At 39.2% G+C, this 26,684-nt stretch overlaps 1 protein-coding gene across 1 annotated transcript in view; it reads left to right on the top strand.

Moving 5' to 3' along the window:
• Window positions 1-26,684, top strand: part of ATP2C1 (ATPase secretory pathway Ca2+ transporting 1) — a gene marked incomplete at its 5' end in the record, with an annotated part of 63,392 nt that overhangs the window by 14,854 nt on the left and 21,854 nt on the right. The window contains 8 exons of the mRNA XM_084260136.1: window positions 15,481-15,591; window positions 16,525-16,641; window positions 18,169-18,258; window positions 20,635-20,670; window positions 21,215-21,276; window positions 22,001-22,109; window positions 24,681-24,836; window positions 25,297-25,365. Coding sequence (XP_084116262.1) covers window positions 15,481-15,591; window positions 16,525-16,641; window positions 18,169-18,258; window positions 20,635-20,670; window positions 21,215-21,276; window positions 22,001-22,109; window positions 24,681-24,836; window positions 25,297-25,365 — 750 coding nt within the window. The remainder of the gene's footprint in view (window positions 1-15,480; window positions 15,592-16,524; window positions 16,642-18,168; window positions 18,259-20,634; window positions 20,671-21,214; window positions 21,277-22,000; window positions 22,110-24,680; window positions 24,837-25,296; window positions 25,366-26,684) is intronic.

Below are 26,684 nucleotides of genomic sequence, written 5' to 3'. Positions count from 1 at the left end.
GCATTATTCAGTTGTGAGTGGACATGCTTGCTCACTGGATATTCAGATAAGCCTTTTATTGCAAGACTTTTTAAACAAGATTAAAAAATGTAAAACAAATCACTATTGTAATTTATGAGTATAACTGGCTGCAACTGGTTACTGTAAGAAAAACTTTTTTTAATTTCAGACTATCTCCACAATCGTATTTTAATAATGTTCCCTTGGCTGCCAAACAATGCCTTTGCCACACACTTTTCTGAGGTTTCCTGAAGGGCTGTCCTAATACCCTTCTCTATCAAGCTCACATTATGGTCAGAATTTAAGCAGCAATATTCAGCACCACACAGAGATAAATCACTCTGAGTACTGTTTTTTCAACAGCCACTGTTTGTAGGTGTAGAACACGGCAGGAACAGTACTGTAACTTCCAAGGATGGATATAGCAAGTCCTGGTATAACAAAGAGGCGCTTCCCAGCTGCCTGGAGCATCACAGGCATGTACATAGGCAGGTGGGTGCTAACATGAAAGACTGAGCCCCAGAGACGAAGGGGATTTTAGCTCTTGCTGTGCAGCAGTATTTGCTTTTGACTGTCTTCTCTTTTAAAGTACATGAGCAAAGAAAGTTTCTTAGTAGGCAGACCCTGTCACTGGTATTTAGATCTTAATAGGTCCAGTTGTGGACAAGCTCAGTAATGTTCAAGAATTCGTTTCCAATCTTCTCCCCTAAACTTTTCATAGCATGCTGTAAATAAGTCCAAATACCTTGTGGATGTAAACAGTATTGGGGCCTACTGACTTTGGGGTTTTTTCTTCATGAAAATATTTACCTAAGTTTTAAATATTTAATGGTAACATCTGATACTAAAATCAAAAGCTACATGTTCTAATAAGGTAACTGTTGGTATTTTTTTCTAACAAGTTAATTGTGCATCAGGGGTTTTTTGTGTTGAAATCAAGGCATCATAACTAGCATCACAAGTAGCTCAACATGGTTCTTTGCCAGCCTCACAAACAAGCTAACAGCAGCAGTACCTTGGAGAAGAGTCATTGCTACAATGACTATAATACATGTAGTGGTGTACTTCATGGAGCAACCACAGAGGTATTGAAGTAAAAAGGTAAATACATGGGACAGGTCTGAAATTAGGCATTAGGCATTCTCAAACAATTAACCTGCTTGTTGTCATCTTATTTTCCTGTTTTAAAAATATCTAGGGCCTGTAACTCAGTGTAAAACAGCACTTGTAACTCTTCTTTACCTCTCACAATATAGTGACAAATATATACTATTTTATCACTCAAAACAAATTTATCTTCAGGAGCTTCAAAAGAGGAAAGTGGTGCTCTTTAACTTCACCTTGCATAGCTGAGGAGTTGGAGGCATGTTAATATGGATTGGGAGATTTAATTAAAATGTTTAAAACTTAGTTCTGTTAAATGCTGCTTATGAACTGACAAAGACTGATTTTAGTTTCTTCTTCTGCTTAAGAAAAACAAAGCCAAGGTGACAGGTCGTTAATCATGAGTTGTCAATGCAATTGTGTTTCTCCCACCATGTTGTCATGCTTCTTTAGAAACGGGATGTAAAGCCTACAATTAGCATGTCTCTCTCAGATTTTGACCTTGAAAGTCAAAAGCCGGTTTGTACCTTAAATATAAAACTCATTATCTCAACGGAAATTACTTTTATCTAGAACAGTTCACCAGCCTTGGAGCTCAGCATCGGAACTGTAGTTTCAGATAGTATTTCTTTAGTGTCTAGATAAACATGGTTGAAATTGCAAAGCATTTTTTTTCCCCCACACTACCTAACCACCACCCCTTACCACTAGTTACGTGGTTGGTGGCTAAACTCAGGTCTTAAAAGTAGTTATTTGAAGCGTTTAGAATTTTTGCATTGAGTTGGGTTTGGGTTTTTTTTTTATATGGTTGAAAGGAAGAGATAATTTGGTGATGTGAAACCAGACTATGCATCCAGCCAGGGTCTACTGTAACCCTAAAAATAGCAGCAACTCCCTGTGCGTGACAGTTGGCAGCACACGGCACAGAGGGCAGCAGAGGGATACTCTGAAGCGAGTGGGTGTTACGGGATTGTTTTCTCATGACCAACCCTGGACCGGGTTTTGGCTCCTGGTCCTGGCCCAGACGCTGGGCGTGCAGAGGGCACTGACTGGGCTCCTCTGCTTGGCAGCGGCAGCCCCTCACACAGAGCCTGGGGCCAGCCCGCTGCGGGTGGCAGTGGTGCTCCCTGCACTCCTTTCCCACACCGCTAACTCTCCAGGCCGCTTAACGCTGCTCATGGCTCCATCTTCCTTATGACAACGTGCCTGTGGGTTTCGGGTGGGTTTGAGTTTTTTGCCCGGGCCAGGGGGTGAGGAAGCCTCAGTGCGATGTCAGGCACCGGAGGTGGGCGCCTCCAGAGCTTCCCAGCAGCGGGCAGGGCGCTCGGACGCGTTTATTTTCGCGGCCCCCCGCGCTGTGGCGGCGCCTCTGGCAGGCTGCGAGCTGCCCCGTGCGTGGTTCGCTGACACCGCGTCGCCGGTGCTGGGCGGGAGGGAAGACAGACATAACGGCCACCCCTCTACCGCTCCCCGCCTGGGGCGCAGGCGCCCGCAGAAGGGGTGAGGAAGCTGCCCGCCCTTCCGCTGCCGCGCCCCGCCCCGTCCGCTGCCGCTCGCCTCCCCCCGCCCCGCCGCCCGCGGAAGTGAGCGGAGCGGGGATGCGGTCGTGTAGCTGCCGCTTCGAGTCACGGAGGTGAGGCGGCCGTTGGGGGAGCTGCCGCTTGCACCTCTCTTTCCCCTCTACGCTGCCACCACCCTGCTTCCCGCGGCGGCCTGCGCTACAGGGTGAGCGGGCGGGGCCGGGGCGGTTTGAGGGAGCCGCGGCGGGGGTCGCCGCGGGCAGCGCTGGGGCCGTCGAGCTTCAGGGAGCCGGCGCTTTCCTTCCCTCCCCGCCGCCTGCTCCCCTTCCGCCTGTCGCTGAGGAGACGGGGTGCGGGCAGGGCGGCGCGGGGTGAGGTGAGGTGGGGTGGGGTGGGGTGGGGTGTGTGCGCGTTACTGGGTGGGTTTATTTTTAGGTGCGGGGCGTTCGTTACCCGCGGAGCCCCTCCCCGGGCGGGACGAGGCTGATGGCAGCGCTTGGTGGCGAGGGGGGGGGAAGCGGCGGCGCTGCTCTGTGTTGCTGTAGCTGCTGGGCAACTAATCCTAATCCGCGGTGGCCTCTGACAGCTCTGCGGGGCTCCCTGCGCGCCCGCTCGGCGCTGGCGTGAGGGGAGAGGAAGGAAGGTGGCAGAGACCTAATGGGGTTCGGCTTTTGGGTGTTTTATTAGTAGCAGTGTTTGGTTTTTTTTTTTTTTTCCTCCCCCCTCTTTTAGCGCTGGTTTCTCTTGCAGATGTTGCTGCAGGTGGGGGCAAAGGGAGCGGTGTGATTGCCTGGGATTTTGGGGCATCTCTCTCTCCGCCTTTCAGCTCCCGCTCCAGTGCTGCTGCTGGTGCTACTAAAGACTTTTGTAACTATCGACTCAAGTACAATTTCGATGGAAAATGAAGGTAAAGGTCTCATCAGAGTCACTGACTTCTCCATTGGAGCTAAGAGGATTTTTGCATGCAATTTGGTGACAACTCCTACTGGTGCGTGTGTATGTTTTTGCCGTTCCAGGGGTTTGCAGGGTTGCTCTCGTGTGTGTTCGTCTCGCGGTAGGGATTCTGAGCTGCCTTGTGTCACTTAACAATCGTAGGATCGTGGGTTTTCTTCGTTTGTACTGCTGCTTGTTGAACTAATCAGACAGGCTTTATTCCTTCCGCCTTGACAGGCGTTCCAAACATCCACTGGGTGTTGTAGCGCTGCGTGTGTTTGGAATAAAGATCTCTCGTTTAGGTAGAGGCTTCAGGGCGTTAGGTGCTCGAGGTTTGCTGATGTTGTATGGTTTTGTTGAATTTTGTTTTCCAGGGTGAAATTGAGAAGCATCGGTTGCATGTTTTGCATTGAAACGTTTTTGTGCATGTTCTGTGTTCTGAAATATGACTTCGTTTTGCTCCCTTGGACAGCGTCTAATTAAGAAGTGGCACTGAACTTTCGAGTTACACCACCAGGAAGATCTATACAAAGTATAAAGTTTTAAACTCTGTGTACTGAAAGAAGCTATTCTATCATGCTTTCTCCTTCTTGTCTAGTTTGGAAACGACTTAGTCGAGGGAATTATTTCAGTTTTTTGGATGTTGGGCTTCAGTTTATTCTGTGGGAGCCCTGAAAGCACCTTTGCATTGGTGATAGCTACTGAGCTACTTTCTTTCTTTCTTATTTTTTTTTCCCCTCTGAAATGTATTACTTCTATTGCTATATATATATATATGAAAAGCATTGTTGTTTCAACTGGATTGAGTTTGTGGTGTAGACTAAGTAATTTTCTACGGTTGGATACTGTATTGTTTTGAAATACGGCTGTTTTCCATAACTGAAGGTTGTAGTGATTGTGAAGTCCAACCTGAGAAAACTAGGCAGTTTGTTACAATCTGGCATGTCAGAAATTTTTCATAATTTTAAAATAAAGTTAGAATTCCTTTAATTCTATTGATTGTGTCTTCCATCTGAAGGCTTCTGGGGGTAGGAGGAAAGGTAAACTTCACTATGAATAAAAAAGACTGAGTTGGTTCTCTTAATATTTGAATTACTTCCTCTCCACTCATTTCATTCCCGCATTCCCATCTCATAATTGAGTCTCCAGACAGGAATATGCATTTACAACTGTCTATTGTCTGTTTTGATGTTCTTGGTATTTCTGACCTCTTCTTTTTCTATGCATTTGATGTTTTGAGACAGCTAGACAATAGCAGCTTTCATATTGGAACTTTTCAGCACTCATGGGAAGATCCTTAATGTATTTTCTCCAGGAGACAATTGGAGAATCTTTGTAATTTCTTTGAACAAAGATTACAGTTCAAATTTTGTTTTGCAAGTTCGTGTTTGAAAGGTCTCTTCAGTTTGAACATTGAGCAAGAGATGGTAGATTTCCTCCAATTAATGTTTTGTCCCAAGACTTTGTGGTTCTCATTTCTTGTGTTGGAATGATTAAACTTCTGCAAAAATGCATGTGCCTTGTGGTAATGGGGAAGAGACAATTTCCCATCACGGGAAGACTTCTGCTTAGCTTGATAGAGCTGTGGCTTAGAGGAATGATGTTTCTGTTTGGAAAGATACAATTGTGTGAATTCTTTCCATAAGCAAAAGAGACGCTTTAGTGTTTCATATAATCCTGAGATGACAAATGAATTGTTGCTGTGTTTGGTTGGTTTGTTGTGTGATGGTTTTTTGTCATGTGCTTAAAGTGCAGTTGAATTTTCTGATGAGTTTTATGGGTGTTTTTCCTGAACGGTGAAAATGGGTTTAGTTGTCAAACTAACAGATTGAAGGATAAGTAAATAGATTTTGGGTTTTGGGAGCAGTGAGTTAGCACCCTGGACTAGCTCACTGTGCTTTGGGCAGCTTGAAATACTGATGAAAGGAGGAGTTGAATGAATGAGTTGAGGGTGCCTACACCTAACTGAAAACAAGGGGGTGGAGTGGGGAGAGGTTGCCTGTGGCAGCAGTGACTTGAAAACAGTTTAAATTGTTCCAGAGTAGCGTTGTTCGTTGTTTCATGAAAGTAATATCAAAAACAATCAGAATGAAATCTGTGATAGAAAATGCTAGAAATTCAAAACTGGACTTGGTGTTATCACAGCAGTTAATATTCCTTTTGACATGTAGGTGATTTCTTAATAATTGGAGAAACCAGAATTTTAATATTCATTAAATACTGTTTCTTAGCATCTGCAGCTTGCAGAAAATTAGAACCCAATACTTTACGCTTAAGTGGGTTAAAAAGTCACATCTCTTCTGTTTAATTTGGAGGATAAAGTCAATGAAGAGATTTTTTTTTTTTTTCAAGGAGATAGTCTTCACTGAAGACCAGTTCTAGTAGATACCTTTCCATCTTTCAACAGTGTTTTGTTAGGTGTTAATGTAGCATGTGTCTTGCATTATAAGTGTAGATATCCTTTTAATTGAACAGTGTCACCTTCTAATCTGTTGCTTGGCTGCTTGGTGGAGCATTAGATAGTTTTAGTCTTTCCTTTCTTGCCCATGCAGACCTAGAAATGGTTTAACAAGAGATCTGCTTGAGTTCAGACATTGCAGAATGTGTGCTTGTTATTTTGCTAGCTTTGTAACTCCTTTACGTGGGGAGTCTGGGGCATAATCTCTTCTTAGTGACTCAGGAAAAACAGCGGTGTGAGGAAAATGCAGACAAATCTCAGGGTAGCTAATTTACCAAGAGAACAAAAATTTGCTTGCTTTGTTGGTGAAAGGTTTGGCAGATGAGTAGTGGGATGCTCTTCTCTAGGACTGAATGAAATGGTCTCATTACTGCTGAAAGAAGATCCTGCTCTCAGTTGAGATCCTGCGGTATGTGGTGGGTTGTGAGCCCTCCTAAAAGGATAGGCAGGCCATTAGCTTGATTCACAGCTTTAGGTAGTCATAGCTTCAGTTGAATATAAAATCATCCATGGATCATGGTAGAATTTTGTGAGAGTGGAATCAAGTTAATAAGTAGATTTTAGTTGTGAGACCTGCTTTTGAATTGGTGAAAGGGTTCAGGTGATATGTAATTGACGCTGGGTGATAAAATTGACATTTGCAGTGTAGTTTGTAGAAGCTAGAAGGAAAGATAAAGTTAGAAAGCAGAGAAGAAAAGGAAAATAAAATACAATAATCAAGGTATAAATTTTAGACAAGCTTCTGTTTCTGTTTTTTTTGTTTTGTAAACAATATACTCAACAATTAAAAGGGATTAAAAGGGATAATGGGTTAGCAGATGCAGCCTACAGAATCTTTTGGAAAGGCTTTTAAAATATTTTTCTATCATCAATTTTCTGCAGCACTTTTTTTCTGCATACATAATTTACCAAAAACTTGGTGAATACAGCGTTGCTGCTTTCTTGATACTAATTATAAGAAAGATAATTACCAGAAGTAGAGTGATTATGCATTGAATTATGCTTGCAGTTAAATTGACACTAACACTACCTTGGTCCTAAGAATGTTCTAAACAGTAAGTTTAGGGTTGGTCTTAATTAGAATTTCATTTTGTCACATGAGGTAACTGCATAGCTGTTAAGGGTATAATCAGTGATTGGGTCCTGTAGCTTTATTAATTATTCTAAACAAATGCTGAGCAAATGTTTCAGTTGGTGTTTTTGCTTAATATGATTACATGGCAACTGAAGTCGGCACGTATCAGGGATACATCATATAATAGGGTGCTAAAATGCCTTATTGGTGCTTGCTGTTGAAATGCTGTCCTTCATTTTGAGAAGCTCGGCACTTTGAAGTGCTGTGAGATAGAAGCAGACTATTGGAGAGGAGCCATGTGTTCCTACTTCTAAGCTTCAGTGTTCGTTTCCAGAAAGTGGTAAAATAAATGACTGATATTTAGACCCAGAGACTTTTGGCCTTCTAAAAAGCTTCAGGTGATTTGGGATTTAAGCAAGGAGCATGTACTGCTTAGAGTCAAGTGATGTATGGCCATTGGTCTCTCTTCCATGGGTGATGAGTTTCTGAACTCACCCAGTGCTATTATACAGAAACTTTGCTTTCATTGAGGCACTAGCATTGATTTGATCATTTTAGTGTGTGCTTAGGAATCTCTTTTTGTTGTTCTGATTAATAAGTAATGACAAATGAGTGGAGTGTTCAAGCAGACTTTTCTGGTGTTCAAGGGATTTTTTTTTTATTTTCAACAGGGACAATCAAAGGTGATTATTTTGGCCAAATACAGGTTGGTCTGTGTTTGACAATGCATGCTTGGTAACTGTGATGCCACCTCAAGGCTTTCAGCAACCAGGTGTTAAATTCATCATAGCACATCCATCAGAGTGTACAGAAATGCTCTAAATGGTAAATCTTTTGTAGCCATTGAATATGAACTTTGACTCTTAGGCATTCCTAAGTTTCAACTGTATACTATGTAAATGGTCTGAAGTAAGATCAGGTGATTTGGATGGATGTGATTTTTGATGCCATTACTCCTACAATCTACAGCACTGCAGTCATGTTAAGGCATCATTACTTTTGCAGAATATTTTCTCTGGCTAGAGAGCAGGCAGTTGTCATTCACAAGGCTTGCAAGAGAACCACGTGTAATATACTACGATTACAGAAAATTGCTCAGTTTTACTGTTGTGCTGGTAGCCGCGGTTGAACTAGTATATTCCATTCTATTTCTTTAAAATAAAGAAGACATGGTAAAACATCCTGAAAGAGTGAGATGCATTCTTAAGGAAGTAGGGTTTTTTTTTTTTAGAACAGAATTTTAGTACTTAAGTATTTTTAGTACTTGAAAAGAGTTCTTGGGCTTTATCGAGTATGAGTTTGTAAGTTGGATGTTAAATGGAGCATCATAGTCTTTATTACATTGACTGAAGTACGTGGGGTTGGGGATAAGTGTGTCTCTTGAGTATTTTACAGCCTTGGAATTTGAGGTACTTGGTGCCAGTATTGAGGTTTCTGTTTCTTAATTGGGCAGAAATGCAGAGGTGGTGTGTTCCAAGGAGTACAGTTCAGCATTATGGCTTGTGGTTGGCCATAGTGATTGTCCTAAGCACTGCTGAAGTAGTACTCAGATACAAGGCTTACAGGGCAGCCTGGCAGGTTGTTCTCATAATTTGGGCAGTTGTATTTCTTTGGTTAATGGGTGGTGCCTGTGCTAGGTTGAATATCATGCTTTTTCTGTAAAGTCTTAGGAACAACACACAATAGCAAGGGTCTGAAACTCTGTGACCTCCTGGGGTAGAAATTACTCTGCAAGCAGAACTCATTAGTGCAAATTAGTGTTTCTCTTACCTTCCGGCTTTTTTAGAGACAGAACTTTTCTGTGCCCACTTCCTTTGATGTGGCTGACTCCTGATAAAATGTTTAAACTAAAATAGTGTTGAACAGGAACAAATTTATTTGAATATTGGAATACAGGGCTGCTGCAGCTGTTTCCCCAGAAGTAAAAAATGATCACACTTTTCCAAAAGAGTCCATTCAAATGAAGACAGTAGATGGTAACTTCAAAGCTTTCAAAAATATTTCTTCTTAGCAAACAGTGCCTGGTAGAAAACAAGTGGCTCATTAGTCTGCAGACTTCAACCTTTTGGGGGGTGGGAAGGCACAGCTCTTTGCAACAGCAAGTAAAATATATCTACAACCAATTTGCAAAGAGTTTGTGTTGAATGAATCTTGGCATTTTACTTTTTGCTAAAAAAGAAGCAGCATTATTTCACGTAAAAGTATCTGTCCGAGTCTGATACTCTGACTGGGTTCTTTTAGATAATCCATGTATGGAGGGTGCAATGTTTAATATCGAAAATGTGTGTGTGAAGATAACTTGATGTTATGTGGGATTTCTGATTTATCAGAATGATACATTTGCACTGTGTTTTAATTGTGTTTTGTAAGTTATGCTGAGCGAAATACAGAAATTGCAATGCACAGTTCAGACACGGTGTCAGCGTGAGTCCTGAGACCAGTTTCCAGTTTTTATCTTTTACAGTGGGTGAGGAAGTGCTGATTCTTTAGAGATCCCAATGAGAAAGGTACAAACACTTGCAAAGCAGATGAATCTTAATAAACTCAAAAAAGGTGGTAACGAGGTGTGAAATCATATGTCCTTTCAGGTGCTGGGAGACCTGAGATGATGAGGCTTTGAATGGGTCTTTGGTCAGGGCATGGCACACTATAGAACTTGTTTACATGGAGTTCACTAGTACTTTTATGGGGATTTACTCTCAAGTTCATCAGTCACTGATAGCTGTTGGGTCTGGAATGTGGGCTTTCAAGTGTTTCTAGGACAACATGCTCTAAAACCTCTTACCTCATTAATAAAATTGCAGTTCCTGAGCAGGTGTATGTAATATTTCAAGTGGAAAAGGCAAAGAACTCTACATATACTTAAGATTAAATGTACATTGTTTAATTACACATTGGTTATGTGTATATTCATTAATATTACCGTTGATTACACACACAGCATGATTCAGTAGCAATCTCACGGTATCTGTGGTACAGAGACATATACCTGTATGTGGGTCACGAGCTGCTCGTACAATAGTAGTCTTACAGGTTGATCACTACAAACAAGTCAAAAGGTCTTCACAGGAGTTGAGTTGGCTTGAAAGGGGTTCACTTTTACAGGGGCTGATGGGGCAAATTCAAACTGACCATATCAGCTCTTCAGATGGATGGGAAAATTCAGAAGAAAGTGATAGGTATGGTTAAAAGGCAACTATTGGGAAGTATGTGGGGTCATCTCTTTACATTTCCAGATATGTCACAATGTTTTCCAAGAACTGGCTTTACTAACCTGCACTTTGCCAGTAAGGCTTCTTGTGTGTTAGGGTAAACAGGTCTTTCTGAGAGTAGACTGCCTAAACTCAGACACATTCTTGTCTCTCATGTTTCTGAAGGTACTCCCCCAAGAAAGAATTGGCATTTCTCTTTAATTACTTCAAGTTAAATTTCATTGGTTTTAAACTTACCTTTTCTTTCCCCCATGCTTTTTCTCTCTCCTTAGTTTTGTTTTTACACCACCTTTGTATTTTACACTTGTAGGCCAGTTGAGTAACTGCATGTAACATTTACAGGACTTTAGCTAATTAGCCAAAATGCTTTGGTCACAAGATTGTCTAAAAATAGGTTTTGCTATGAGAATGTTCTAAATTTTTTAGACCGTGCTCAGTGAATGTAGGTCCTGCCATTTGCATTCTATGAGGAAGTAGAGCTAAAATTTCCCTTTAAAAAATAAATGTAAATTATCTCAATGTCAGTGGCCCCTGCTGATTGATAATGTACTGTTCCTGCTACACTGAGAAAAAGAAAAGGTAGAGGTAGGTTGGTTGTAGTGGGTGTTGGTCGTGGTAGAAAGAGGGTAGGCAGAGTTTTGTAGGGTATGAGGAAGAAGAAGCAGTAACACATTACTGTCACTGGCTAACTAGATTTTTCTTCAGGGAAAATAAAATGGAACTCTGCATTTCTGGTAGTGTAAGCCTTCCAGACTAATTTGTATTGATTTTGATCAGCATACTTCGGTCACAGTTCTGTGGTCATATGATTGATGATATGCTCTAGATGTGGTAGTGTGTACATTGGAAGTGGTCCAAGGAAAGGCCTTCTAGAGGCAGCTATTTATTTTTATCCTGCTGCTTTGTTTCTTGGTAGAGCTAGCTGTGAGCAGGGAATGGGAAGCTGTAGTCAGAGGACCTAAAGCTTCTGCTGTCATGTACACACTGCCCATCTGATAGAGTAGCATAGGTCAGTATCATTTCATAGCCAAATTATGCATATAAAAACTTGGCCTGCAATGAAGTACTGAAGTCTTTTAAGGTATGAGCTGATAGATGCCTGAAAATTAATTGCAGCATAGGATGGGAAGACATCTATGTGGGTTGACTCCTTCAGTAGACAACACTGTGGGTTTGGGGATAGCTTCTGTTGGATGTGCTAGAAGGTGTTGCAGAAACCCAGATCGCCAGTGTGTAGATCTGGACAGCAGCACAAAGGACTGTAGAGCGCTTGCTGACTGTCTTCAGTAAGTAGCCTTTCTCTTTTGTGGAAGTAAATGCATAGTAAAGGCAAAATTATTTGCTTGAATATAATTACTGTGTGTTCCAGCAGATAGCAAGTACTTCTTCAACTATTTTTGGACTTAAATCTGACAGTGTAACGCACTTTGTATTTTGGAAGGTAGAGATGGAGGGAACAGTGATCAGTTTTGCATTGGCTAAGTAATTAAATTTAACTGGGGGTAAATTGGTAGGTGTGTGACTGTTCTTTTGTGAACTACAAGTGTAGTTTGATCACACACATTGTAGAGGTTTATGAGAATTTGGATGAGGATCCATCTAGAATTATCTTATGATATGTAGCTTTGCTCTAGAGAAAGGGGCTGCCTGTAAAAAGACTTTCTGAACCTTTGGTTCTTTTAATCCTGTACCTTTAATCCTATACAGATTTTCTTTGTAGATTTTTTTTCACTGTGCACAGCACAGTGTTCTTCATAAAACTGGGCGCCAATATGAATGAAACACATTCAAAATCAATGGCTTTTTGAGTCTGTCACAAAAAGGGTGTCAAAATAAGCTTTGTAGCACAATTCTGCACTGATGAAGATTTATCTAGAAGAGACTGATCTCTGAGTAGTTCAGTATTTCTGTTTAAAGATACTTAACTTTTTAAAATATCCTTAAAAAGCTTGTTAGACTTTCTGAAGTCCTAATTGTTAATATTAGGCAAATGATCAGTTATATATCCTCTCTGGGAATTGTTATTTGTGTTCAGCAGCCACATCAGTTGGTTTAGGGAGAAAGCATTAGAAATGTTAGTGCCAAGAAAAATCTATCAGTTTGTTTCTGCCTACTCTTCCTGGGAAAGCTTGAATGCTCAGCATTTTTGTTGAGAATGTGAAGTCATCTTGGTCAAAGTCATATGTTTGTGGGTTTGTTTTGAAACAGCACTTAGACTTAATGGTTTTCAGCCCTTAACTGGTGTTTGGTAGCTAATACCATGAATGTGGTATCTATTTTCAGTTGAGATTAAAACCCAATGTTTTGGATGGGGAAACCTTAAAGAAAAGAACATGAGTAATTCATTAGGGTATTTTATCAGACAGGGGGAATTGTGGCAAAATTTTGTGTGACTCTTTGGCTTAGATGAATGAGTGGTCCAAGAATACTGAAACAGAAGTAAGGTTAAAAGCCAAAGAAAATTAAGTATATACTTTTAAATTTCATCTAAAGTATGAAAAGCCATCATTTCCAATGGCAGTTTCTTAAGAACTGATTTAATTTAATACTTGTTTGGATGTGTAGGTGGTATGTTCTTAATTGCAAAATAGGTCAATTTGAATGTGTTCTGGTTCTGGCCAGGCCAGAGCTGACCTCCCCAAGCAGCCAGCACATGTGAGCTGAGTTAGCCCGGGCTGTTTCCCACACCACTTGACATCACTCCCCCATAAAAAGGGCTGGATGGAGAGAGGCCATTGGTGCAGCTTCAGAACAACAACAGTCCTTGTCTCAGTGCCCAACTCTAGGCTAGGATTAAGAGCCCTATGCTCTACCACTACCCCAGCTCTTCGATCCCCCTGTTGAGGGGGACTCTGTCCTGGCCAGAACCAGGACAGAAGGAAACTGTTTTTTCCTGGGGATTGAATTTTATGAGCATCAGGTGCTTCATGGATACTGGTAAAAGTGATGGAACACTTAACCAAAGACTGTTTTGTCTGCATGGAAGACTGGGTTGTCATGATGATGCATCACTTCCTGTGATGAAGTTGTAGGGAAAAGAACTTGCATATACTGAAGAGTATTTTGTAAAGCTTAGGGTCATAATGTCTGTGTTCTTCCTGACTGAAATATCTGTCATTCTGCTGCTATTGTGGTCAGCTTAAGTTGCTTTAATAATAGCTCTCTCTTTGTAGAGGGAGTTTTATGATTCTGTGTTCTGTGAGAAGCCTTAAATGTTTGTTCCTCCAGTCCAGAATAGTGTAACCTTGTTGGTATTTGGGCTTGATGATGCTGTTTTTCTTCTGATGGTGAAAGTAATAGTTCTTTTAAAATACTGTAAACATATTGAGAGAGTGTAATCTCTTTTGTTGAACTGTGGCTGAAACATTCCTTAGCTCAGTTTCTTGCCTAGTTTGCAGTTTGCCAGAGTATTTGGAAATAACTCACTAGATAATTTTTGTAACATATATATTATAAAATAATGTGTATTCATCATAATTTTTAAGGAAGTGTTTATACATGCATCAGTGTGTGTGTGTATATATATATAAGGTTTAAATAAGTAGTACCTATCCAATGCTAAAGTGTATTTAAGTTGCATATCTTGTAATACTCTAAAAATTTGGCCACAAACGTTCCAATTCTAGACTCTGCATGAATGCATCAGTGAAAGAATAGTAAAGAACAGAACGAAGCTCATGAGTGGAATGAAATACGGGAGCTGGAGTGGAGGTGTGGCAGGGTGTAGCTGAGCTTCCCTTCTCAGCCCTGGCAGAGCTGCACTCCGGCAGCCCGGCTGCTCCGTCGCACTGGCTTCAGGCTGCAGAAAGCTGAGTGGGTCCAACGGGCTCCCCCTTTTTGGAGACTAGCAAACATATGATTAAGGTGCAGTTTTTTCACCCCCACCCAACAGCTCAAACCCGTGCCCTGTATCATGTTATTTCTCATCTTGGTCTCTAGACCTGCTTTCTTAGGGTTACAGTGAAGGAGCAAGTCTTGTTGGTGTTCTGTTTCACTAGGAACTACATGGCAAGTGTAGAGTTTCCAAGGGTTTCTCTTGCAATTGAAAGCATGTGACTTCCAACTGTAGCACTTTCACCTTTGTTCACTGATCCCTTGGGTATCTGGGATGAAGTCTGTTGAGCCTACTTAGGTAGGGAGCTAGGAGAACAAATACTGTGTTGAATTTATCTCAGCTATCAGTTTGAGTACATGGCAAACAGCATGCAGTACAGAAAATGGAGATTGTCATACCTTTTCAGGGCATGAAAACGCTAGAATCTCTTAATATATTGTCATCTTGAAGTACTTTATCATATATTTTAAGTCTCAGCATCCACAGAGGAAATTAAAAAAATACTTATTGCCTCATAAAAGCATAAAACTCCCTATTCAAATTCTGTGCAAGTATACTGGGAAAAAACTTATTGGTGGTGAGCATGCTTGCATGGCAGGTGTCTTCCAGCTAATGGAGGGGGGGTTGTGTCTGCGCCAGGATGGATAAGATACCTATTGTGTAAGGTAGCAAGAAAAAAAGAGTATCCCTTCAGCTTCTCATTTAACAAGCAAGAATTTGGAAACTCTAAAGCTTCATTAAATACCAAAGTAGCGGTGAGCTGTGCAATCAATGTTACTATTGCTCTGTTCTGCACATCACTAAAATTACAGGGAAACATTACTTTTTATAGCATTGACTTGAAGCCTTTGTACTGTAGTCTAGTTTTATGACTTCACTTGCATCTGTTCTTGTTGGAGGCTTTCTATTGCTTCTCCTTCCTTTGTGTACAAGAAACTGTCGCTAGGCCTGCTTAGACCACCCTCTTTATTATGAGTAGAAAGGGGCAGGGAGTGAAATTTATTGGCAGTAAAATTTATCTGGTGTGATTATTTCTGCCCATACATAGATGATACTGACCAAAAGGATTATTAAGATACTTAACTGTTAGGATCTTTTGTCATCACTTAGCACGTTGGTACAGAAATTAGTTTTCTCAGTTGCATGTCTAGCATTTTATTATTGCAGATGGTACTGCATGAAAATAAGCTGAATTGTAGATTTTTTTCTTTCTTTTTGAAATGCAAATGGTTATAAAAAAACCTGCCTTTTAAGGGGGTTAATACTCTATTGTTCTGGTGTATGGTGTTTGAAGGAGAGGGGAGCACTAACATTTCATTTCAGACTTTGTTTTTATTTCTTAGGTTGCACGTCTTCAAAAAATCCCTGATGGTGACAATGAGACAATGATTCCGGTACTGTCATCAAAAAAAGCAAGTGAATTGCCAGTTGATGAAGTTGCAAGCATTCTGCAAGTAAGTGATTTTTGCATCTTTTAAGAATGGACTGATGTTACCAAACAGTAAGTTTTGATATTTCTTGAGGACAGATCTTGTTACTCAAAGTCTGTGCATTATTGTGCAGTTTGATAGTAACTATTGTCTACTTCTAAAAGCATGTTGCCTTTTAAATTGTTACTTGAAATGCTCTAATCTTTAGTATTGTCAAAAAATTCATGGTTCTGGAGAGGGGATGGGATTCAACTTGAAAATGATCAGATTACTGTATGCTTTGAAGATTGCTTTTTGTTAATAAAACTCCTAGAGTCAATCCTCCTATAAAATTTGGGTCTGTTTTTTATAGCTATTGCTTCCATTTCTCTAAGGAATCCTTAATGTCTTTAATTTATTTCAGCTGCCTCCATTTCACGTGGAGGAACAGCTTTGAGAAAGCTACCCACTGACAGATTTATGAACTATTCAGTCTAGGTTAATTTCAGTGATAGAAGGTCTTGTTTCATTCTCTGTATGCTTGACTGCTTGAGGAGTACACCATGATAAATGTTGGTCACTGACAACTCAAGACTTTGAAGCTGTTGCTGTGGTGTTTGGCTGTGTAGCTGAACTGACATAATCTTCAACAGTCTGAACTATGCCCACAGTTGGGCTTGCTGGAGAGTCTTCTGTGGGGAAGATCAACAATCATTTAGAGATGTGGAAACAGCATCTGCTTCTGTAGTTCTCCAGGGAATTTTTTGTTGAAGTACTCTTAAGCACAGCCAAAGTGAGTTTTAAAATAGTGGTTTGTTAGCTCTTATTGTCATACAAATGTTAGTATGAAGCTTGTCTTTCTGATGTTGGCCAAATTTTTTATAATCTAAGGCTATATATTTTGGTGTTCAGATTTATTTTGAAGTCTAGTTTATCGGTGCAATTGCTGACTGTGTTACTCTTTGCATCTTTTAATAGGCTAATCTTCAAAATGGCTTAAAAAACTGTGAAGTTTGTCATAGACGGGCATTCCATGGATGGAATGAATTTGATATTAGTGAAGATGAGCCACTGTGGAAAAAATATATTTCCCAGGTTAAGATTTTTGTCCTTTCTGCTTTTTGGTTTTTAATGTTTGTCTGTAGTTTTGCTCTGTATTATTGGGTCTCGTGTGTGTGAACATATTCTGATAAAAATGGGGAAGCTCTAGTAGAATAGGAATTCTAGTAGCTCTAGTAGAATAGGAAACTGCAACTTCTGTAATTTCTAATTTACAATACCAGTGTTTTTAATTACAAGATTTGTTCTTGAATATATGTTCATAACTAGCCAAAGGGTGCCATTCATAACTAGCCTGAGGGGTGGAGAAGCACTTTTTGCCTGTAGGCAAAGACTTGATCATAGATCTCACTAAAGTCAGACATGCATGTATATGACTGGTAAACATTTAAATAGAACATGAAGTATGAATAACTTGGTAGCCAAGGAAAATTTTAAAAGGCAAAACCTCCACCTTTGAGGTGAGGGTGGGGCCAGCCTTGATGCTGGTGTTAAGCAGAACTGACAGAAGTCAAACATGATTTCCACCCTGTCTCCTCACCATTGATGTGATTAATTTTAAGGGTGTGTATATCTGTATATCAGTATAGATATACATGAGCCTGTGCAGCTTCTCAAAATGGTATGGAAGTGTCTCTACTTCCACCTGGCTACACAAGCTATTTACAGCAGCTTTTCATACAGAAGATATTTCTAATGCATTTGCAATATTAAATGTTTTGGTCAATGTTTCCAGGACTTTGAGCAGCAGTGCAGTTAAGTTCTGAAGTAAACCCTGAGGTAATAGATGGTTAATTCCAGAGAAACTGTTCTACTTGGGAGTGACTAATAAGACTCTCAGTGCTCTGCAGATGATAGCAGTGGGAACATCACATACTAGCTGTCCTCTGGCATTAATGCTTTATTTTCCCATGTGTGGTGTCAAATTAGTCAGATGCATCAGAATGCTTCTAAAGCATGTTACCCAAGTCTATTTTAGGTAGGATTTATTAAGATAAGTATTTATTTGCTTTGAGTGTGCTTATCGTGTGCTTTTAGTATGTTCTTCGCTTGAATTGTAGGAATGTTCTTTTTTGTAATGTTTCTCAAAAAAAAACCCAACACACTGGCAACAAGCTGTCATGTAGAAACAAGATCTTTTATTATTTTAGCCTTAGAGAGCTGAAGAAAGCATATGATCTAAAAGGAAACCTTGTAGCTTGCAAAATGAATTGAAATCAGGAAATGTATTGCAGTCTTGATAGAGATCAGTTTCAGGCTTTGTGTGTTTAAAGAAATATAGGAGATTATTCTTTTTGTCTTAAAAACGTGACTCAAGAAATGTAAGAAACAGTTTTCTTCTGTTTGTATTGAGTACACTCCATTCAAGGTCTTTGATATTTAAAAGTACCCTCAAGTAAAATCTGAGCTGTAGAAAGAGCGATTTTGTTTGCACTGGTAGGTCAGAAATACTTTAATTATACAATAATACATTTCAAAAATAGGTCAGATGTGCTTTGAGGGGTAGGTAAAATGGTCTTTCTGTCAAGAGTATTGCTGAATTACTGTTCTGTTTCATTTCAGTTTAAAAATCCCCTTATTATGCTTCTCCTGGCATCCGCAGTCATCAGTGTTTTAATGCATCAGTTTGATGATGCTGTCAGTATCACTGTGGTAAGGAGCTGAAATTTTATCTTCTTGGAGAGTTCTTTAGAATGTGTGACCACATGTACTTTGAACATCACGCGAAGCCTCCGTGTGGGATGGGATCACTTGATTCTAATTAATGAAATTGATTTGTTTATTGTCATTTAATCTGCCGAGTTTGTGAATGGATTTTTTTTTCTGATAGCATTTTGCGTCTTTACTCTTTCTTTACACCTATCTTTAGGCATTTGTTCAGAGGAGCATTTTTTGTTTTTTTTTTTCTGAGTAATCTTTAATCTAAAATTAGGTTTTAATTTCATATTGAATCTAATGTAAGCAGACTTAATCTTTTAAAACATGAAAAAGAAATGTAATCTGAACTCTAGAAACAGTAGAGGGGAGATAGCTGAAATAATTTCAGTTTTGTAGAAGGTTGTTCTTGAATAGGTGCTAAACTAGTGAGCAAAATAATCTCTTTGACCTTTCTGGCATGATAGATGATAACTGAAAATCAGGATTTCTGTATGACCAGAGCCAAGTCCTAGCTGGTTTTTCATCTTGGCTGACCTCTGCGCTCTTGAAGTTGAGCTTTACTTTTGTAGGTGTGGTGGTTTAACCCTGGCTGGAGGCCAGATGCCCACCAAAATCAGTCTATTACTCCCCTTCATAGTTGGACAGGGGAGAAAATATATATTAAGAGGCTCAGGAGTCAAAATAAGGACAGGGAGAGATCATCCTGTCATCAAATGGTTTTGGAGGTTTGCTCCTAACCCCTGTAATTCTCTGGAAAGAATAGTTTTCTTCTGAAGATACATGGCTTTTAGGAAAAGCATGCAAGTTTATGTTTGAGTGTAGTGTTAGTTTGGGGTGATCTGTTTTATTTGTAAGTTGAATTTAGGTAAAATATTGTAGCATGAAAAGTATTCAATTACTGGGGATGAAAGTTGAATTCCTTCATGGATAAATCTTTTTTTTTTTTTTTTTTTTTTCCTCCCTTGGCTCGTGCCCTTAAGTCCCTTTCCCAATCCTCTTGAGGAGTGAGAACAGGGCAGTTGGTGTAAGGGAGTATTGATTTCTGTATTCTCTGCTACACCTGGTTTGGGTTGGAAGGGACGTTAAAGATTGTTTTGTTCCAACCCTCTGTGTGGTCAGGAACACCCTCCACTAGACAATGACTATATATAGTTATAGTAATACAGCTGGAACTATAGTTATTTACTAATATTCATTTGGTGAGGCTAATGTTAGTATGAAAAAACAGACATATTTACTGGATTTATCGTTGATTTAATTAAGAGTTCTTCAAGAAAGGTTTTCTCTTGCAAAACAGTAGTATTTAGATTATTTCTTAGCAGTTATAATATGGACTTTAAATATTCACTAATGGATGTTGTGTTACGGCTCTGTAAGAACTCAGTGTAGCAACAGGATTTGAGTAATGAATTCAGTTAATGTAACAAAACTCAATTTGGGAGTGTGTTAATATTTACTTTACACAAAATTGATCTTTGTTATTTCCTGTAATAGATTTCATTCATTAGCTTGCTTTCAGATGACATGCCTACAAGCCCCCATGATATTCATGTTGAAGTGTGCCCAGAAGAATTGTGTGTGATATGAGGGAATTGCTATTGATATGAAGGCTTGCTATTGAAGCTGTAGTATTTATCTTGGATTATTATTAATGAGACTTTTTTAAAAAACAAACAAGCAACAAACAACCCCCCCCCCCAAACCACCAAAACCACCCCCCACTTTGTTTTTGTTTGGAATCTCTGGTATGTTGGCTTTTTGGGGCGTACTCAGCATCCTGTCTCACTCCTTGGGAGTCTTGGGAAGAGTTTGAGTCTCATCTCCTTGCTCTGGGGTATTTTATGGCTTCAGACCTGTTCTTCAGCTTGCTACCTTATCTCTAGCCTTCAGTTTATTCTTTGTCTTTCTGTTATCTGGTTATTTGAATGGTGCCGCACTGTGATGCTCTGTAGCAGTTAACACGTCATTCCTTTGACCTTTGTTCTGTGCACAATGCCACTCTCACTTCCTTCAGACCAATTTTTCCGTTTGTTGTGGATCTCTCTCCACTGATCTCTCTTGCTCCCAGTTTAGAAAGGCGAAAGTTTTCTTCTTCAAAACTGCTATCTAGTCGTTAAGATTCTTCTTTTTGTTCTAATGATGCTATTGAGTTCTTGGATAGCACCAAAACAGATGTAAATAGATAAAGGCATCACCTCTATAGCAGACCCAAGGAGGGATGCTGAGTGCTTTTTGAGCATGAGAAAGTTTATTTCCAAATCACATTGTTAATATGTAGTATCAACTATGGCTGAGCAAACCTAAGTACCTTCTCTCCTTTTCATGGACATTTGGAATTCTTATATCTTTCTCCCTTTTGTTTTCCTGCAGGCAATACTCATTGTTGTTACGGTTGCCTTTGTTCAGGTGAGACAGCTGTTGTCCAGATAGAATTACCGTTTGTATGTGAACTCTTCAGTTTGTAAGATTGAAGTAGTTGCCTCTGCATTGTGCAGTGAGCGGTTGAGTAAAAAGTCTCTCACCTTTCCTGAGTGATTGGTCCTGCTTTAACTATCTTGATATTTATGCATCTCTATGGGTATTTTATTTTGGTTTAAATGCACACTGAGTAAAGCTGAGTATGTACAGAATGACTTTTTAAATGACTTAGAAAATGGCTTTTTTGTTATTTTTGTAAAATTTCTGTACAAAATTGAAACAATTTTCAAAATCCCTTATATGAAGTTAAGAAGTGCTTCAACACTGTCTATTCCAGGTGCTTCTATTCAAGTACTCTTTAAAGTGTCTAATACAGAACTGTTGAAGGACACCGGCTGTCTGATTGTTTTGAAGATTACTATAATACAACTTTACTCATACAACAAATATCAGTACATGTGAATGTGTCTTATTTAACTTTTGCCTGCTTTAAAAATATTACTTGCATTTTTTTTTTTAAATGTCTCTGCAGGAGTACAGATCAGAAAAATCTCTTGAAGAGCTTAGTAAACTTGTGCCTCCAGAATGCCATTGGTATGTAATTGTGTGTCCTTTCAGTCCTAGATGGGTGATGTTAAGTTTAATCTGGAATGAATAAATGAAAAAGACTTTACTGAATTTACTTCCTTTGTATCAAGCTCTTATGCTGACATAGAATGTTTTGCTTTTGCTCACTTTGAAGATTGTTTAATGAGCCTAAAAATTAGTCCATGTTGTTGCTCTTCTGAACGCTTCAAATGATGTTACTGATCACAGAATCACAGTATGGAAGGAGTTGGTAGGGACCTTGAAAGATCATCTAGCCCAACCCCCCTGCCAGAGCGGGATCACCTAGACTAGAATGGTGATACACTTTAAGAAAACCCCTAAGTTACAGGGAAACAAAATAAAAATCTAACACAGCCTCTGTTCTGGCACCCAGCACATAGACTGAGCAGTGGGACTTGTAGTCAAGTAGCTAGTACTGGGGAATTAAACCTCTGGAGAGATGCTCTTCATTCTTTGGACTGTAACGCCCCCCTGCATATCAGATGTGGTGAGCAGGTCATCTCAGAAACTGGATTTCTCCCTTGGTAGTTGCATGCAGGAGGTTATTAAGGTACAGAGGGACTGATGTATAACTTCTAAGAAACAAGCAGCAAATTAGAAATAATCTTTTGCTGAAACCAGTAGCATTGCAGCGTATAGTCAGTGTGAATGCTTTTCTCAGACAAAAGTCCAAAGACATTCTTACTGGTCTTCATGTTTTTACCTACAGTGTACGAGAAGGTAGGGTGGAGCATACACTTGCAAGAGATCTAGTCCCAGGTGATACAGTGTGCCTGTCAGTTGGAGACAGAGTGCCGGCTGATCTACGATTATTTGAGGTATATACCTAATATTTCTTTAATATTTAGTAACTTTTGTTTCTGTGGGACAGAGGGGAAGTAAAGACAGTCACTAAATACTGAAGTGCAGTAAGTGTTACTATTAGAATTCACAACTGTTTTGACAGAAACCTTGAAATAATTAGTTTCCCGGTGTAACTGTGCATTTTTAACAGTATAGGTAGCTTCCTATTGTAGGACATGAGAGTATAGAATTTTCCAATTTTATGTAGTCATGCATTCTTGAAAATTCTAGTTAAGTACTTTCCTCAGTGTTAAATTGTAAAATGTTTGTTTTCAGTCTGAATTACAAGATATTTTGGCAGCTGTTTGCAGGTGACTTTGAGTCTTGATATGCCCTAATATTTAGGGTCTAGTTTCTCTGATAATGGAATTCTTAAAACATTGTGAAACTGTGCCAGTGTAGGTCTTTCTCTTTCAGTCACTTTTTAATCAGTGCGTGTTTTATCTTCTGGTTTGATACACATTTCATTTGTAATATTGCCATGGCTGGAAGTGCTTGAGTTGAAGCAGTAGCACTGTAATAGCACTTGTGTATTCTGTAAAAATGGGTTGTGTATATGTTAGTCTTGTTGGTTTTGGTTGAACATGTCATGTTACTTTTCTGTCAGTTTGGGCACCCTCAGATTGCCCAGGAATCTGGGCTATGATGTTAACATCATTTCCAGATGAGTATCCAGTATATCCATGGCTGATACTGGATTAATCAGTTCTCATTTCATAGACAAAGCTAGCTAAATGAGCTAGTTTCTGAGGCAAATTTGTGGTGCTCTTGAGAAATCTGTCTGGATCATCTGTTGCTAGCCCCTGCAATGGAGTTAGTACTTGAGTGAGTTTTTGTGACTGCAGACACTTTTTCCCTCCCTCAGCAATTTTATAGTCTCTGCATTGGTATGAAACTGCTGCTGCAGCAGCATCTTTATTGCTCATAACCTGGTAGTGTGCTATAGCAATGATAGTAGCATTCTTGGACCTCTTACAAAAAAAAAGGAGAAAGGGAATGAGAAGTTTCTCAGCACTCTGTAGTCCTAGGTCACATGAAAATTTGTGCTGGTTTTTATCACTACTGTTGCAGATAATTTGAAAATAAAAGCGTGTCATCTTATTTTCATCTTGTCTCTCCTGGGTGTTGTTATAGGGTGATGGTTTTAAAATAAATCAAAAGATCCTTTTAGATAAAGAGCTAGGTCTCTGCAGCATATTCTGATTGATGCTGTCCTTGAAAATGGTTGAAATGAAATGGTAATTAGGCACTGTTTACTTTCTGAAGCTTTTCATATATGTGAGAAGAAGTTTCTTCACTGGCCTAATCTCGTGGGGGCAATCTTCTTTTCCAAAAGACCTTTTCTGTCTTCAGTTTTCTGTATGCTAATGAGTCAAGTTTTATGGTTATCTTCTCTAAAGCTAGAATATTACATGAAGAGCTAACATACCTACAGCAGTGTGGGCTTTGAAGACAGGGTTTTTTTGATAGTGACAATAAAAGTTTCAGAGCTTGTAGTAGTAGCAAAGTGGCGTCTTCATCCCATTTCAGCTTGGAGTCGGAGGAATAAATGGAAAATACAGAATTACTCTAGAACTATCTAGAGTTTATCATTCTTTATGATGTTGAAACATTCATGGCAGTTTTTGACAAGTGTCCCTTTTCCTTTATCAATACAGCATCCATCTTTTAAAAATGGGTACTACACTGGTAACTATTTGAGAGAATAGCAGGAATTAGAGGGATTTGACTGATCAGAAAGCACTTTAGTAAAGGTACTATCCGCTTTTAACATTGACTAAATTATTTTTGCTCTAGCAGTCTGTGTTCATTTTGTTGTCCAGCTAGAACTGAAATGCATCAGTTATGCCACAAACCAAAACACCAAAAAACCCCAAACTTGAATCCTGATCTGCTGTTGTGTGGTGGTAGCGAGTGCAGTGAAACTGATTGTTATGCTCTTCCATAGGCTAGGTGGTAGCCTTTGAAAGAATTTTGGCTGCTGAGTTATATTATGCATCCTTTAACGCTGTTCTTGAGAAGGTTATCTTGAAATTTAATGGTATGGTCACAAATAGTGGCTTTATACTTTTTAATAATGCAAAATCATTAATTTTTTTCAATAGGGTTTTATGAATCAGGCTTTGGCTCTGTTCAAGGGGCGTTAAAGTCAGTAGATTAGTATGTAAGAGTTTTTCAGTTGAGGGATGACATTTTTCTTCAATTTATATTTGAAGTTATTTTTTGTTTTGGATGCTATTTCTAGAACACAAGTTTTCTTTTCCTCATCTGTTAGCTGATTAATACAGAATTAATTTTTACCCTTTCCTTAACTGCCCCCACATGCTACCAAAGTGAGAGTGTTTCACAGCTCTGCAATATTCCGTAGGAGTGTTTGTTGCTTTGTTGAGCCTTAAAATATGGTTGATATTGATGTGGATCCTTAGCATGTGAATAAATGGGATGTATTTTTAATGGTCAGAATTGAAAAACATCTGTTAACGCTTCCAACTGCTTACAAAAGATTGCTATGCTTTTTACCCAGTCCATGTATTTTGTTTTCAAAGGCTGTGGACCTTTCTATTGATGAATCCAGTCTCACAGGTGAGACAGCCCCTTGCTCTAAATCTACAGCTCCTCAGCCAGCAGCAACCAATGGAGACCTTACTTCTAGGAGCAATATTGCTTTCATGGGAACATTGGTCAGATGTGGAAAGGCAAAGGTAAAATCATTATTAATATATTACTTACATATTTTGAGTTTTCTGCTTTTGCAGACACCAGTTTTAAAAGAAAACTAATCCTAGGGCAAGAAAAGCTCAGATCTTTAGGGAGCAGATGATGTGAAACTTCTGTTTAGGATGTGGTATTTTGCTTCTAGAACTACACTCACGTGTTTGAAAATCTGCAGCTGAAAATGCTGTTTTTATTAGTGTTAGATAGGTGTTAACCCTGTTTGAGTTTTGTTACTGGTAGTAACTTCAGTAGTGTATGGAACAGCAGTTTGTTTCATAGAGGCAAAATGGATTTTAGCAAAAATATTTCCCAGTTGTGTCAAGAATTAATTTCGTAAACAAAGTTAACAAAATTGGAACGGGCTAAATATTTTTGTGAAAGCTGTCAAGACCTAACATTAGAATTAAACTTCAGGGTTTTAATTTGCTTTATTTTTTTTTTTCTTAGGGGATAGTTATTGGAACAGGAGAAAATTCTGAATTTGGGGAGGTTTTCAAAATGATGCAAGCAGAAGAGGTAAGAGCAAATATTTGGAAGCAAAGATAGGTATTTTGTGTGTCTCCTAATTAGAACTTCGATTTTTTTCCATAGGAACTTAGGTAAACTTAATTGCATTGCTTTTAATAGTTTTCTTACCTCTAGTGGAACAAATCTTAGCTCTTGAACATGAAAGTAGTAATTGAATTTGGAGCAACAGAGTGTCCATAGCTGACCTAAAAATATTAACTGTGGAAATAAAATCCTGAATGTGTTCAGTGGAACAAATCTCACTGCAAGTTGTGGAAGTGTATTTTTTTTTTTCAATTGTGCAGAAGGGATTTGGATGACAGATCTGTGTGCCGTGTGCACAGGACTGAGTTTTATGTAGCAGTGTTTCTTCTGCTGCTTCGTGATCTCCACCTTAACTTTTTATGAGCTCCCTTTGAATCTTCCATACCAGAACCTCACAGTGATGTTTCTTTATCCACATGGTCATTCAGACTCGAGTGCTTTGTATATCTGGGGTCTTGTGTAGCTTCTTCTCTGGCTGCCTGAGCAGTGTGGAATCACAAGGAGACTGTCTTTCTCCAGCTGACAGGACATGATCAGGCATATAATGTAGGCAGGAATTTTTTCCACACATATACATATCTGAAATCTGCCAAAGCATCCAATAAGGTCATTAAATACGTCAGCCAGGAGTACATCACTGATCTTGTGTTGTTAGTTGCAGTGCCTTACAACAGTTTTTAAGGGAATACTGCAGTCCAGTCATCAAAGGGAAATCTATTTTAATAGATATGTGAAGAAAATATGATCATCCATTCACTACTGTTTAGTTTGTATTGCAATGAGTGTTAATTATTCATGGAAACACCCCCCCCCCAACAACTAAGAAAAATCCCCTCCATGAACATTGTATACCAACAACGTTATTATTAATAAAACTACAAATTTATTGCCAGCCAATGTAAAAAATCTACTTTCTTGGGTTTTTATGTGGTCTTTTGATGTGGTTGGGGTGTTTTTGTGGGGTTTTGTGGGATTTTTTTTTTTAATCTCCATTCCTCATTTTCATCATTTTTTTTTTTTTTACCCCCCCTAGATTGTCTAAACATTTCCATAGCTTTCTATGGAAATTTTCTATGGCAATTTTCTATTTTGGCTAATTTGAATGTTCTGCAGGTGATTAACAAATTCCTTTTGGTATATAATTCGCTTTCCAGGGCTGTAATGCCTCTGTGTTGAAAAGTCAGTTTTATTCTTACCAAGAATGTTTTGGTTTTGCAAGAAGTGCAGAGAATTTTAATCAGCACGATTTATTAATAAAATCTTCAGTATGACCTTTTGTATTG

This window comes from Gallinula chloropus (genome assembly GCF_964237585.1).
Source record: "Gallinula chloropus genome assembly, chromosome: 2".
In the NCBI taxonomy this organism is placed as follows: domain Eukaryota; kingdom Metazoa; phylum Chordata; class Aves; order Gruiformes; family Rallidae; genus Gallinula; species Gallinula chloropus.
The sequence above is the reverse complement of the archived record's forward strand: the minus strand, read 5'-3'. Positions and strand labels throughout refer to the sequence as shown.